We start from the raw sequence: 14370 nt of genomic DNA, 5'->3' as shown, positions 1-14370 counted from the left end.
TGCTCTGCCAATGAATGATGGAGTTTCACCTCTCTCTGACCTTTTTATTATTTCTGCTTTATTTTCAATGATGATGGTTTTTCTCTTCTTTACTGTATCACCACTTGCATCAAATTTATGTTTCAGAGACATTCTTGAAGGGGGAAGACAAAAGGTTAAGATGAGCTCTTCTGCACAGCACTATCCACCCTATCACAGCAGGAAGGCACCTGTTGTCAGCATGTCTGATATACTGACAAGAGACAACTTCCTGCTATGTGCGTAACAGTACAAGCAGACTTGCTATTGAGAATGAATGGGGGCAGCGAGGAGTGGTTCACCACCTGCCCACCAACACAGTCACCTCCACTACAGTATGCTGCCTGCAGCGTCCGCCCACCGAGAATGAACACGGTGCGGCCAAAGGTGGATAATGAATCGCCCACCACCGACCCCATTCAACAGGCAGCCACCCGAGGCACACTACAAAGCTACCCCCCTGCTGCCCCGTTCACCCTCAATGGCCTCCGTTCACCCACAGCCGGGTCACCAGCATTACCAGCTGCCCACCGAGAATGAATGGGGCAGCCTGTGTTGGGTGGGCAGTGAAACGTCCCCCTCTGCTCCATCCAGCCTGCGTCCAGTCAGGAGCAGTAGCTGCAGTGATGTAGTGGGCAGGCAGTGAACCGCTCCATCAAGCTTCCGTCCTGCACACGAGCGATAGCTGTGGCTCCGGTGAAAAATTGGCAAAATCGCCCCCCCTCTAGCCTCCGTCCAGCCACTGCTGCACAGCAGGAAGGGGTGGGTCCAGGTGGATGGACACTAACATCAGTGATGGAGTGGCCATCAGTCTTCCATTCTGCAAAGGGAAGAGAACATTAGATTATAGCAGTAATCCCTGTTTTGGTGCGTTTTTACTGTCTCCAAGCTGTCTCCCATTCGTACGTGTAACACAACATTTTATTAATTGGTGATTCCAAATTGACCACATGACTCCTGCAACCCTTCATTGGATTACACAGGGTTGTGTTTGTCAAAGAAAGCTACAGACTTTTTTGTTTGTTTTGTTTTAGTGACACTTCTACTTAAAAACGATTTACTGTTTCAGCAGCTCAGTTTCAGCATTAAAAGTGTTATTTTTAATAAGTTATTTGTATGTGCATATTTTTTTATCTATTAACTTTAAATTGTAATCCTACAGGGGAAGCTTGATAAAGCTGTTCCACTCTATGAACTTGCAGTTGAAATTCGTCAGAAATCATTTGGACCTAAACACCCGAGTGTAGCAACGGCTTTAGTGAACCTTGCCGTTTTGTATTGTCACTTGGTAAGATGATGGTTTTTATATAACTTTAAAGATAATAAAAAATGAAATCATACCCATGTTCAATGTTTTGTGACTTAAGGAAATTTCTTATCTTATTAGTTTTACTGTGGTAAAATGTGTTTAAAAATGTTGTTCAATTTAAGATCTACTAGAAAATGACCACTAATAATAAAAACAAAAACCTCTCATTTTCTGTACGCAGAAGAAGTACGGCGAAGCGCTCCCATTGTATGAGCGGGCACTAAAGATCTACGAGGACAGTTTGGGTCACAGCCATCCACGTGTAGGAGAGACACTCAAGAACTTTGCTGTTTTGAGGTATGGAAATTGTTTTTTTTTTAAATATATATTGTTATTTTGGCACTGATAAATTAACAGTGAGAGTGTATTGTAGAAATACAATAGTAGACTGAATTAGACTGATCACCCTCATTTTTCAGTCCAGCGTGAGTTCTTGTCTTGTACCTGGTACTGTTAGAACATTAGAATATTATAAGGATTTTGACAAGAACAGCCCATTCACCCTAACTGTGCCTGCAAATCTCACCAACACAATTCCTCCAAAATAACAGTCATTCCAGTTTTGAGGGTGCCAAAAGTCCTGCTGTCTGCTACAGTACTTGGCAATGTATTCCATGTGTCTATGGCTCTCTGTGTGATGGAAAACTTCCTAATATTTGTGCAAAATTTACCCTTAAGTTTCCATCTGTGTCCTATCTGTGTTCTTTTCAAATAACTCATTTTAAAGTAACGGCCTGGATCCACTGTACTGAGTTTGTTCATAATTTTGCATACCTCCTAAACCAAAAGGGTTCAGCTCCTTCAGACTTTCCTCATAATTAATACCTGACCATCCTGAAATCAACTTAGTCAGTCTTCTCTGGACTTTGTCCAGAGCTGCTATGCCTTTTTTTTTAGCTTGTATGCAGTAACTCCAGGTGAGGCCTTAGTAATGTATTATATAACTTAAGCATAACCTCCTTTAACTTGTACTCTATACATTGTGCTATATAACCTAATAGTATGTCAAATGTCTTAATGAGCTCTGAATACTGTTTAGATGTAGATGATGAACAGTCCACTCCGACTCCTAGGTCCTTCTCATAAAGTGGTACTTTCAGGTTTCACACCTTTTCACAAAATACTTTTTTGTGATCAGATGTTTACTAGAAAAGTATGTGACAGTAGTCTTAAAAACATCTGTATGAAGACAATTCCTAAATATCCTTTAACAATCTAAGAAAGTCTGTTAAACAAAGTGGTAAACAAAAATGAATATCTGGGCAAGGAGGACACCAGTTATGGAGATTACCAAGAGGCTTATTGCAACTCTAAAGAAAATGTCACTGTTGAAATAGGATAATCTGTACATACAACAGCTGTGAGAGACTTCACAAAACTGTACATCATGCCACAGAATGAAAGTCAGTGCTCAGAAGAGCTCTCATCAGACATGGAGTTCAGTTTGTCAGGAGAGAAATGGGAGATACAGTGAAATACAATTCTTTAGTTTGAAGATATCAACATTGACCATTTGATCTCAGTATTAGGCTTCAGGTCCTCCACAAATGTAACACCACATGTCATTTCCTGGCATAGGAATGACCCAAAACATGCTGCCAGAGCTCTGTTGGATTGGATTTTTTAAAGTGACACAATCAAAGCCTGAACATTGGTCAAAGGAAGAAGGGTGGCAAGAACTGAAAACCACTAGTTGTCTGCATTCATCTTAAAATAACCTGAGAATTTTTTTTCAGTGAAAAAATGACAAAAATTTGTTTCCATATATGTCTAGCAAGGTCAGTCCTGGGCCACACTGGATTTCTGATGACACAATTTATTTCATTTTTATCGCTTTTTGGTGTTCTGACAGGTCATTCTTACACCCCTCCCCCACACTATGCAACTCTTCAATTGTACCCGGGGGTAGTGTTGGGTAAACGTTAACATTATACAGTGTTATTGTCTGTCTGTTAAACCTTCATTTTTATCACTCTTTAATATTGTTTTTTATCAGTATGCTGCTGCTGGAGTATGTGAATTTCCCCTTGGGATTAATAAAGTATCTCTCTATATAGCCCCACAGCAACCTAGTCAGTAAAAATGGAGAGTAATAGAAAATAAATGTATTAAGGTATGGAAAGAAACATCACTGACTGGAAGCCACTTATCTATCTATCCAAAATCCATGATTTTTTTCCTTTACAAGGATCTCATCCAAATGATTTGTGACCCAGAGTAAGTTAATGATCCTCAGTCTTTCAATTTTTAAAAAAATTCTTAATTGAAACAAAAATTCATGAGAAACACACGAAAGTATCAGTAGGACCAAGTTAGACAGTGAAGTGCTGACCCCTAGTTAGTTGGCAGCTGGTTAGGAAACAGTGGCGTAGCTAGAGTTCGTACCGCTCTGGGCGGGGTGGTGTGGTGCTTCAATCTGCCACCCTCCCAAAATACCTAAATATGTTAACCTATTTAAATAGAAAATTAAAATGACGTATAGAGAAAAATTAAGATACATTTTGCATAGATTTATTCATATATAGAGAAACAGCAATAATTTTTCACATATAATTATTTATAAGCATCAACTAGACAAGAATATAGTATAGTAATATAATTGCAATGCGAAAACCAGAACCAATGTAGTGTACAAGTGATAGGTGGAGATGTTTTCTGCGCAGAGCAAGAACGCATTCAGATTGATAATGAAACCAAATTTTGAATTGTAAATGAGTTGTTTATCTTCCTAGAAATTATTATCGGTGTAATGTTTATGTTTATTGTTGTTATTGCCTCATACATTTCAACTGCTCTGTCTGATGCCGTCACAGGACAGTCTGAAAATTATTTTTGAAGCATTTGTGGATAAAAATCAGAATTTTACTTTTTTCATTCTAGAGTGATATTTTTCCGAACCCTGCTGCTTACACACGAATTGTACTGAGCGTTTTTGCCAATAGTACCACCCGGGGCAGACCGCCCCCTCCACCTGCCCATAGCTACGCCACTGTTAAGAAAGCAAGAAATGGTTTACAGTCTGAACTAATGTTTTTGAAGAGATATTTAAACATGAAAATTAGTTGTTTTTTTTTTTAACCAAATGACAGCGCTTTACAGTTAAACAAGCCCCTTAATGTGAAGAATGTGCCTTGTTTGGGGCCAGGGGAAGAATATACTGGAGCTATCCATTATGGCTTTTTACCCTTCTAAGTCGGCTAGGCCAAGGTGGGGCAGAATAATGAGCGAGCTGTCGATGGGCTGTCAGAGTGTGCGTGAAGGAAAGGGGCTCCTCTACAGACAACTCTCCGCAGACCTGTAGTTATAATAGAGGGAAGAAGCTGACTGGTGAGCTCTGCGAGTTAAACTGTTTATTTAAAGAGAAAACAAAAAGTTAACCTGTGGTATAGCAGAAGTTGCTTCTTAGGTATAGGGAAGAGCAGGGAGGGCTGCAAAAAAACACCAAAAAAAAACCCTGCAGAGTTTAAGGAAAGGTCACTGTGAGTGGTGTGAAAGGAATGTGGAGGCAACAGGGAAGAATTTCCGGACAGCAAATATAAAAACAAACTACAAAGAATGTACAGAAAAGTGCATAGAAAGTTGTTTTCTTATTTCTTGTTGTCCAAAACTAATAAAAAATCAGAGTTTTGTCTTTCATATTGCCCGGCCCTAATTCTAAATCTTAACAAGTGAGTTAACTAAAATGAACCACAAACATGCTTCTTGAACAATAATTGTGTCAGCAGAAATAGTTGGCTGGGTTGAAATAAAAAAAATATCAGCCCTCTAAGAGTAAACTTGTGGGCCTGCATGCTAGAAGCATATCCTAATATTTGATGAAAATGTGCCTCAGTAAAGTATTCACTCTAAGGAAGGTGAATTGAGTTCTCTTCACTTGTACGTAATTATTAATCTCTAATACCTAATTAAACAAGGATTTGTTTTCACTGTGGTTTTACACAGTATGTTGTCTTTATTAACTAAAAAAGCACATAAGACAAATTGTTGTAGTATAATAAACTGTGGTGGGAAAAAACAGTATGGGAAGTATAGTGACCATTATATGGCCATGGGAAAAAGCGAGTACACCCCATTAAATATTTTTTCTTTTTGTACATATGTGGACCTAGGAAGATTTCATCTTCAATTAAACAGTATCTACAGATAAAGGTGACTTTTGTATTTTGTAGTCCACAGAATAATTTAAATAAAAGTGAATGCAAATTTCACCCCTGCATTGTCACTACATGAAATACTTAAAATTAAAATCGGGTACACCAGATCAGCTGTGAATGGTTAGAACACCATGAGAGTGGATCTTTTCTGAATCTGTCTTATTTAAACCTCTAGCACTTAGTTTGGTTTGCAGTTTGTTGTTGAAGTGTGTGTTATCATCATGTCTTCAGAAAAAGGGTTAGATAGTTGATACCTATGAATCTGGGAAGTAATTTAAAAAGATCTTATTGGAAACCAGCTATTACACAGTCCAGAAAAACAATCACAATTGGAGAAGAATTCAAACAACTATGAATCTGTCCAGGCCAGTCCAGCAAGTCCAGCCCAAGAGCAGAACTCCAGATGCTGAAAGAAGTCTCCAAGAACCTCCAAATTTCACTACAGGACCTCCTGCCACTGTCAAAGTGCATGAGCCTGCACCATTAGAAAAGAGGCTGCCCAGATCAGATCTGCATGGGAGGTATAAACCGGTAGTTAGCCTTTGCCTTCCAGAAAGAACATCAAGACAAGATTAAAGTTTGCCCATTAATATTTAGGCAAAGATGAGGACTACTGGCTGTGGAAGAAATTACATTTAGATATATATTAATAGAATCTTATCTTAAATTATAACCTCTTACTATAGATACCAGGCAGGAGAAGAACCGTGCTTATTCGTAGCAATGGGACTTGAACCCTTAATTTATCCCTAAGAACATTTTTTCTCCTACTTTTATGGGTTCATTTAAACAGTTGTGTCCTCATGAGTTTTGGGTCCCTTGCAGATAACAACGGGTTGGTCCTAAAGCTTGCCGGGTGCGGTCCTGCCAATTGTAGCTATTCTCATTGGCCTCACTTCTTTGGAGATTCCCAGTCTGCTGAGTTTCCTTACAGGGGGAGATGAACTGCCATAATGTTGGGTGCCAAAACTGTGGTCAAAATTTAACATCTTATTAAAGAAAGAAACATCCTCTAACAGGACAATTCAGTAATCAGGCTGGAGAAAAGCTGTTCATTGTATCTCTTAATTATGCCTTAGAGGGAGCATTCTTCAAAAGCAGTCTGTTACAGCACGGTCAGAATGGTCAGAGAAAACAAAGAATAGAAGTTAATTTTATAAACTACTAAATGTACAGGTGCTGGTCATACAATTAGAATATCATGACAAAGTTGATTTATTTCAGTAATTCCATTCAAAACGTGAATCGTGTATATTAGATTCATTCATTACACACAGACTGATGTATTTTAAATGTTTATTTCTTTTAATTTTGATGATTATAACTGACTACTAATGAAAGTCCCAAATTCAGTATCTCGGAAAATTAGAATATTGTGAAAAGGTTCAATATTGAAGACACCTGGTGTCACACTCTAATCAGCTAATTAACTCAAAACACCTGCAAAAGCCTTTAAATGGTCTCTCAGTCTAGTTCTGTAGGCTACACAATCATGATATATATTGGAAGACTGCTGACTTGACAGTTGTCCAAAAGACGACCATTGACACCTTGCACAAGGAGGGCAAGACGCAAAAGGTCATTGCTAAAGAGGCTGGCTGTTTACAGAGCTCTGTGTCCACATTAATAGAGAGGTGAAGGGAAGGACAAGATGTGGTAGAAAAAAGTGTACAAGCAATAGGGATAACCGCACCCTGGAGAGGATTGTGAAACAAAACCCATTCAAAACTGTGGGGGAGATTCACAAAGAGTGGACTGCAGCTGGAGTCAGTGCTTCAAGAACCACCACGCACAGACGTATGCAAGACATGGGTTTCAGCTGTCACATTCCTTGTATCAAGCCACTCTTGAACAAGAGACAGTGTCAAGAAGTGTCTCGCCTGGGCTAAAGACAAAAAGGACTGGACTGCTGCTGAGTTATGTTCTCTGATGAAAGTAAATTTTGCATTTCCTTTGGAAATCAAGGTCCCAGAGTCTGGAGAAAGAGAAGAGAGGCACAGAATCCACGTTGCTTGAGGTCCAGTGTAAAGTTTCCACAGTCAGTGATGGTTTGGGGTGCCATGTCATCTGCTGGTGTTTGTCCATTGTGTTTTCTGAGGTCCAAGGTCAACGCAGCCGTCTACCAGGAAGTTTTAGAGCACTTCATGCTTCCTGCTGCTGACGAACTTTATGGAGATGCAGATTTAATTTTCCAACAGGACCTGGCACCTGCACACAGTGCCAAAGCTACCAGTACCTGGTTTAAGGACCATGGTATCCCTGTTCTTGATTGGCCAGCAAACTCGCCTGACCTTAACCTCATAGAAAATCTATGGGGTATTGTGAAGAGGAAGATGCAATACACCAGACCCAACAATTCAGAAGAGCTGAAGGCCACTATCAGAGCAACATGGGCTCTCATAACACCTGAGCAGTGCCACAGACTGATCGACTCCATGCCACGCCGCATTGCTGCAGTAATCCAGGCCAAAGGAGCCCCAACTAAATATTGAGTGCTGTACATGCTCATACTTTTCATGTTCATACCTTTCAGTTGCCCAACATTTCTAAAAATCTTTTTAGCATTGGTCTTAATTGATATTCTCATTTTCTGAGATACTGAATTTGGGACTTTCATTAGTTGTCAGTTATAATCATCACAATTAAAAGAAATAAACATTTGAAATACATCAGTCTGTGTGTAATGAATGAATCTAATATACAAGTTTCACTTTTTGAATGGAATTACTGAAATAAATCAACTTTGTCATGATATTCTAATTTTATGACCAGCACGTCTATATACAGTGTCAATCAATACATACATTTTACTCTGGTTGGTTCATTGGTTTACACCTAAATGATTTATATAAAATAAAAGTCTATTATATTATATTCTGGTTCTTATACCTTTTGAGATGAGACACCACTCTTAAGATTTTTGTGCATATAACAATTGTCCATTTTTGTTTATAGGACATCTGCTGATTTCTTAGTCATCTTTTAGTCATCCTTCAGTACATTTTGTATATTACATCAACCTTTCTTCTGCTACATTCTTTATTTACTTGACCATCTCAGTATTTTTCCTAAACCAATTCTTATATTTCAGTGTACATTTTGTTGTTCGGTGGCACAGTGGGTTGCGCTGCTGCCTCGCAGTAAGGAGACCCGGGTTCTCCCCTGCGTGGAGTTTGCGTGTTCTCTCCGTGTCTGCGTGGTTTTTCTCCGTGTGCTCCGGTTTACTCCCACAGTCCAAAGACATGCAGGTTAGGTGCATTGGCGATCCTAAATTGTCCCTAGTGTGTGGGGGTGTGTGTGCCCTGCGGTGGGCTGGCGCACTGCCCAGGGTTTGTTTCCTGCCTTGCGCCCTGTGTTGGCTGGGATTGGCTCCATCAGACTCCCGTGACACTGTAGTTAGGATATAGCAGGTTGGATAATGGATGGATGGATTTTGTTTTTCACTTGACCTGTATTTGGTTTCCCACATTTATTAACCCTTTATGCTATTTCTTTCAGATGAATGCTATGTTACCTTAAAATTATTCTTCCACGTGGCACAATGTGCTTTGCAGAAAAGATACAGATATAGTGTTATTTGGCCATAGTACTAGAAGACATGCTGGGCTAAAACCAAAGACAGCACTTGACCAGAAGAACAGGGCACCTTGTCATAGCAGAATCCACTTTGAATTTTTCATTGTACTAGAGCAGGGCTTCTCAAACTCGGTCCTGGGGGGACCCACTGTGGCTGCAACACCTGATACCAATTGATCTCATTTAAGAAGCTGGTATTTTTCTCTCTTATTCCACATTCATAAAAGCACAGCAGCATGGTTTTTACATTTATAAGACATTTAGAAATATTTCTGCTTTTGCTATAGATTTAAATTCTTTACTCTCTCTTGTTGATTTCATTATATTTTATCCTTTCTCAGTGCAGTTTTCCCCCTGCGTTGCATCTTATTAATCACAAAATTGAGCAGAGCAGAAACCCAGGCAAACGACACTAAGGCTGCAATTACTCTAGCATCAGACCCTCTAGTTAGTAAATAATAGATTACTCAAACAATTAGAACACCTGGAAAATATTGTTAAAAAGAAAAAATACATTATTCCCATGTAACTGCTTGGTACATTTATTTATTTATTTTTACCAAACTTAGCTTTTTAAGTTATATGCGTTAAAAATGTTAAGATTTGCACTGGGTGTGACAAGGATGGACAGGATTAGAAATGAGTACATTAGAGGGTCAGCTCAAGTTGGACGGTTAGGAGACAAAGTCAGAGAGGTGAGATTGCATTGGTTTAGACATGTGCAGAGGAGAGATGCTGGGTATATTGGGAGAAGGATGTTAAGGATAGAGCTGCCAGGGAAGAGGAAAAGAGGAAGGCCTAAGAGAAGGTTTATGGATGTGGTGAGAGAGGACATGCAGATGATGGGTATAACAGAACAAGATGCAGAGGACAGAAAGATATGGAATAAGATGATCCACTCTGGCAACCCCTAACGGGATCAGCAGAAAGAAGAAGAAGTGGTGTTCTAATTTCTATATTGTTCCCAAAACACAGAACTTAATAACTGAACTGAAATAACAGTTCCTTTAATTAGCCCAGGATTCCAATTAAAAACTGAAACTGATTGGAACAAAAACCAGCAGCCACAGTGGGTCCCCAGGACTGAGATTGGAGAGCACTGTCCTAGAGGATGCTTAAAGATAATGCAAGACTGTCTTATCTGAAGATTGAAGCTCAACTGAAAGCGGACCATGCAGTGACCCTAAACCTACCAGGAATTCTACCAAGGAATGGTTGAATGGAAAGAAATGGTTGGTTCTGGAATGGCCAAGTCAAGGCCTGGATCTGAATCTCATCAAGATGTTGTAGGGAAATTTGAAATGGGCTGAGTATGCAGAACACTCCTGAAAGAATTCTGCATGGAGGAGTGGGGAAAAACGTTCTTCTGGTCAATGTCAGAAACTCGTAGACAGTTACAAGAAATGCCCACTTGTGGTTGTTTGTGACAAATGGGATGATGCCAGCTATTAGAGCCAAGGGTGGACTTATTTTTTAACCACTGTTGGAAATAATACATCTATTCCTTTTTCATTGAATTAAATATTGCAAAGACAAATGTTCCTTGTTTTTTCAGTGACATCTTCTAAAATGCCATTTAAATGAATACCAAATCTTGATATGTTCGCATGCATTAAAAAAAGAAAAAAAAAATTTCATGAAGTGTCCTTTTTTTCACATGACAGTAGTTAGCCATTTTCTGTCAAAAGAGTAAAACTTATTTGTTCCTGATAAAATTATATATGTAAACATTTTATATAATGATGTGATATGGTAACTTTTTACGGTCATTACAGAATACAATATTTGTTTATGGCCCATTAATTTTATTTACATAAAAGTGTCAAAAGTTTACAAGTTGATAACAGAATTAATTTTATGCGTGAATCTCCTTTATTTTTTGCACATTTTGAGAAGTGTATTCACTGTGGTAACACTTGCCTTTTTACCTTTAAGATATAAAAAACCTCTCTCTGTTATTTCAATACTGTTAAGAAATACTAAGTGAATTAACTGAATTATTTTTGCTGGACTCTGTAGTTATGAAAAGGGTGATTTTGAAAGAGCTGCAGCGCTGTACAAGAGGGCAATGGAAATTAAAGAAGCCGAACCCTCGCTCTTATGTGGAAAAGCACCTTCGAGAAATTCTTCAAGTGGTGACACATTCAGCTTAAGAAATGCTCTGCACCCCAGTGCCTGCCCGGAACTTGGACAGAGGTGACAACACAACAACTAAAGATCTCAAACATCTCAATATGAAGACATGGCTGCTCAGTGTAAAAGAAGTATGTCCAGTGTTAATATCTACGTTTTTAATGTAAACAAATAATGTCTAAGGCAAAAATTTAAATAAGCTTTAAGTCTGGATGATCACAGAAGGAGGACGCAAACATTCTGCTTTTACTTGAATTTAGTTGACTTGTTACATTTATTGAATAAATATTCAGCTCAAATATGAAGATGGTTCAGGTAACTGAACTGAGAGCGTTATTTTAGTTTGATAAAGTATAATCAAGTGTTTATTGATTTATTTACTTGAGGTTTACATTCACCATCCACTTCATTAGGTACACCTGTTCAACTGCTCATTAATGCAAATACATAATCGGCCAATCACATGGATTTGGTGAAATGGGAGATTGGCATCATGTATGTGCAGCCAACAAATCTGCAGCAACTTTGTGATGCTATCATGTCAGTATGGACCAAAATCTCTAAGGGATGTTTCCTGCACCTTGCTCTGTGCCACAAAGAATTATGGTAGTTCTGAAGGCAAAAGGGGGTCCAACCCAGTGTACCTAATAAAGTGGCCACTGAGTGTATATTACAGGGTGAGTCAAAATTATGTTAACATTCGAATAGCAGGAACAATTTATTCATAAAACATACTTCATATGTGCAAGATGAGTTACAGGAATGTCTCAACATACAAAAACCAACGAGCAACAGTATGATTTAAAGCCTGCACACACATTTTGTGGGGAATAGATACCACAGTCCGTATTCTGTCCTTCAGGTCATTGCTATCATGAATTTTCCAGCTATACACGTGCTCCTTCACCATACCCCATAACCAGAAATCACAGGGTGTCAAATCAGCGGACTGTTGGAGACCATGGCAATGGTCCACCACGACCTATACATCGACCTGGAAAGGTGTGGTCGAGATGAAAATAATCCATTAGTGTTAACATAATTTTGACTCGCAACTGAATAGTTGGAATAGTTGAGTTAAGCTCCTTAGTAGGCAATTTCAAAATCTCATTTTACCAAAGTATTTTTGAACATATATGGCACAGTTTCAGAAATATTTTTGATGTAATGAATTTTCTGATCATCTTCCCTTCTACTTTTTTGGGAATGCAACAAACTGGAAAATATCCATCCATTATCAAACGTGTTAAAGCTATTTTAGGAGCATAGGCGTCAAAGCCAGTGTGTGGGCAGAATCAAAACCAAAACCAGCCCTGCCCAGGCTGCCAGTCCTTTGCAACACCCACTTAAGTACAAGCCTATGTTCACATACACCAGTCCAGTTTAGAGATTTAGAAATAGTCCAGCATGCACCTCTTTGGTATGTAGGAGGAAAAAAGGCATTCATTGAGGGGGGAAAAAATATGCAGAGAAGGGAAAAACACGTAAACTCTTACAAAGTACCTGCACCAGGATTTGAGCCCAGTACCTTAGAGCTGGTGGGGGTTTAGCAGAGCTACATGACAAACTGGAAATTCTATTGTGTGGTGGAACCTATCTTGGCCCACTACCAACTAGGACAGGCCCCTGCATCCAACAAGTGGAATAAAGAGAAATGGATGGATGATGATGATGATGTATGTGTGCCACAGATACAGGAATTGTGGTGCTCGATGCCTTTTCACAACCAACAAACTACGTTGACAGGCTGTTTATAGCAGACAGCAGTTGGTGAGAAGAGGCTAATGCAGGCGTTCTAATGCAAGATTTATTAAAAATTTCCATGAAATGAAAATGCATACTTTTTAAATTATGTTAATTGTTCTTTAACTTGTAGTTTTAGATGTATTCTGCTTTATTGTGTGTGCCAAGTAATGCTTTAGTTGTTAGCCACTCCATCAGATGTACCCTGTACAAACTGAATATGTATTGTAAACAGACTTTTAGTGATATGGAGGTTAGCAGTTCTCTTTTTACTGCTCAAATGTAAGATTGTGCTGTTCTGTTACACTTGAAAATCTGTGAAATAAAGTCCACTAACTTGACATTCTTTGTAGTTTGTTTAATTCTGATGAGAGTATTCAGATAGACACGCTGCCATTTTTGCAGCTCTTCGTAGCTGTACTCAAAGTTGTACAGTATGATGTAACTTAATGATTTTATTTCTTTTTTTTACATTATAACTGCATATTTGATTTTCTCTATTCATGTCCAAGGAGGCATCCCTTGGAGCTGTTGTAAATGTTGTCTGAGAATAAATATTATATTAACTGAAACAGATACAGTACATAACATCACTTATCTTACAGTAGTATATGGCCATTCTTTGCACAAAGAATGATACAAAACATAAAAGGAAAAACAAAATGCTTCAGAAATCAAAATGTAAAGTAATTTGGAAAAAATCAGTGTGATATTAGGCTTTATAGACTAAAAGAAAGAGTGGGAATAGCTTTTTGACATCATGTTTATATTTAATTAAAAAAAATACACTAAATGAAATTTTGTATTGTTGTGGAATCGCAGCACAATTTACTCCAGGGTGATCTGCGGTAATTGCTGGTTATCAGCTACGAACCTGCAATGTCTTCATTACAGGGGTCTATAAAAGCAGCTTTCTAAAACCTTAGCTGATGAAGAATGCCATTAAAAGTTCACACCGGGATGGGTTGTAAGCCATACGACCGTGGAGAGCTGTCAGGTGACACTAGCGGAGCTCTCTCTCAGAGTCTCTCTCAGTCCCCACTGTACTGCGTAGCACCACCACAAACAACTCACAATTGAATATTATTATTGGTAAATACAGTTCTGCTCATATATTTGCATACCCTGTCAGAATTTGTGAAATATTGGCCATTTTTTGGAAAATAAGTAATCGTGCAGAAAGCTTTCCTTTTAATTAGGGAGTGTGCTCAGGTGAAGCAATTATCACATAATTTGGTGCGCCCTTTTTAAATCATAATGATAATGGAAATCAGGTCAGATTGGGGAGCGTGCACTGGTAAAGAGTGTTGCCGCACCCACTACATGACGAAATAACTCGGGATCCCGGTTTGCAACCCCCCAGGCAGACACGTGGCCCAGTCCCACCCTCCGGAAATGACCCTCTATCTGCCGCAGCCAGGTGTTACCTGGGCCCCT

General features: G+C 38.9%; 1 protein-coding gene across 2 annotated transcripts in view; it reads left to right on the top strand.

The window, feature by feature from the left end:
• The window catches only part of nphp3 (nephronophthisis 3), a 93682-nt gene extending 81826 nt beyond the window's left edge, over positions 1–11856 (top strand). For both annotated transcript variants that reach the window (XM_039753191.1, XM_039753192.1), the window contains exons 26-28: positions 1181–1306; positions 1509–1624; positions 11077–11856. In XM_039753191.1, coding sequence (XP_039609125.1) covers positions 1181–1306; positions 1509–1624; positions 11077–11257 — 423 coding nt within the window. In that variant the 3' untranslated portion in view covers positions 11258–11856. The remainder of the gene's footprint in view (positions 1–1180; positions 1307–1508; positions 1625–11076) is intronic.
• Positions 11857–14370: the final 2514 nt, after the last annotated feature.

The sequence above is a fragment of the Polypterus senegalus genome, chromosome 5, assembly GCF_016835505.1.
Source record: "Polypterus senegalus isolate Bchr_013 chromosome 5, ASM1683550v1, whole genome shotgun sequence".
NCBI classification, from domain to species: domain Eukaryota; kingdom Metazoa; phylum Chordata; class Cladistia; order Polypteriformes; family Polypteridae; genus Polypterus; species Polypterus senegalus.
The sequence above is the reverse complement of the archived record's forward strand: the minus strand, read 5'-3'. Positions and strand labels throughout refer to the sequence as shown.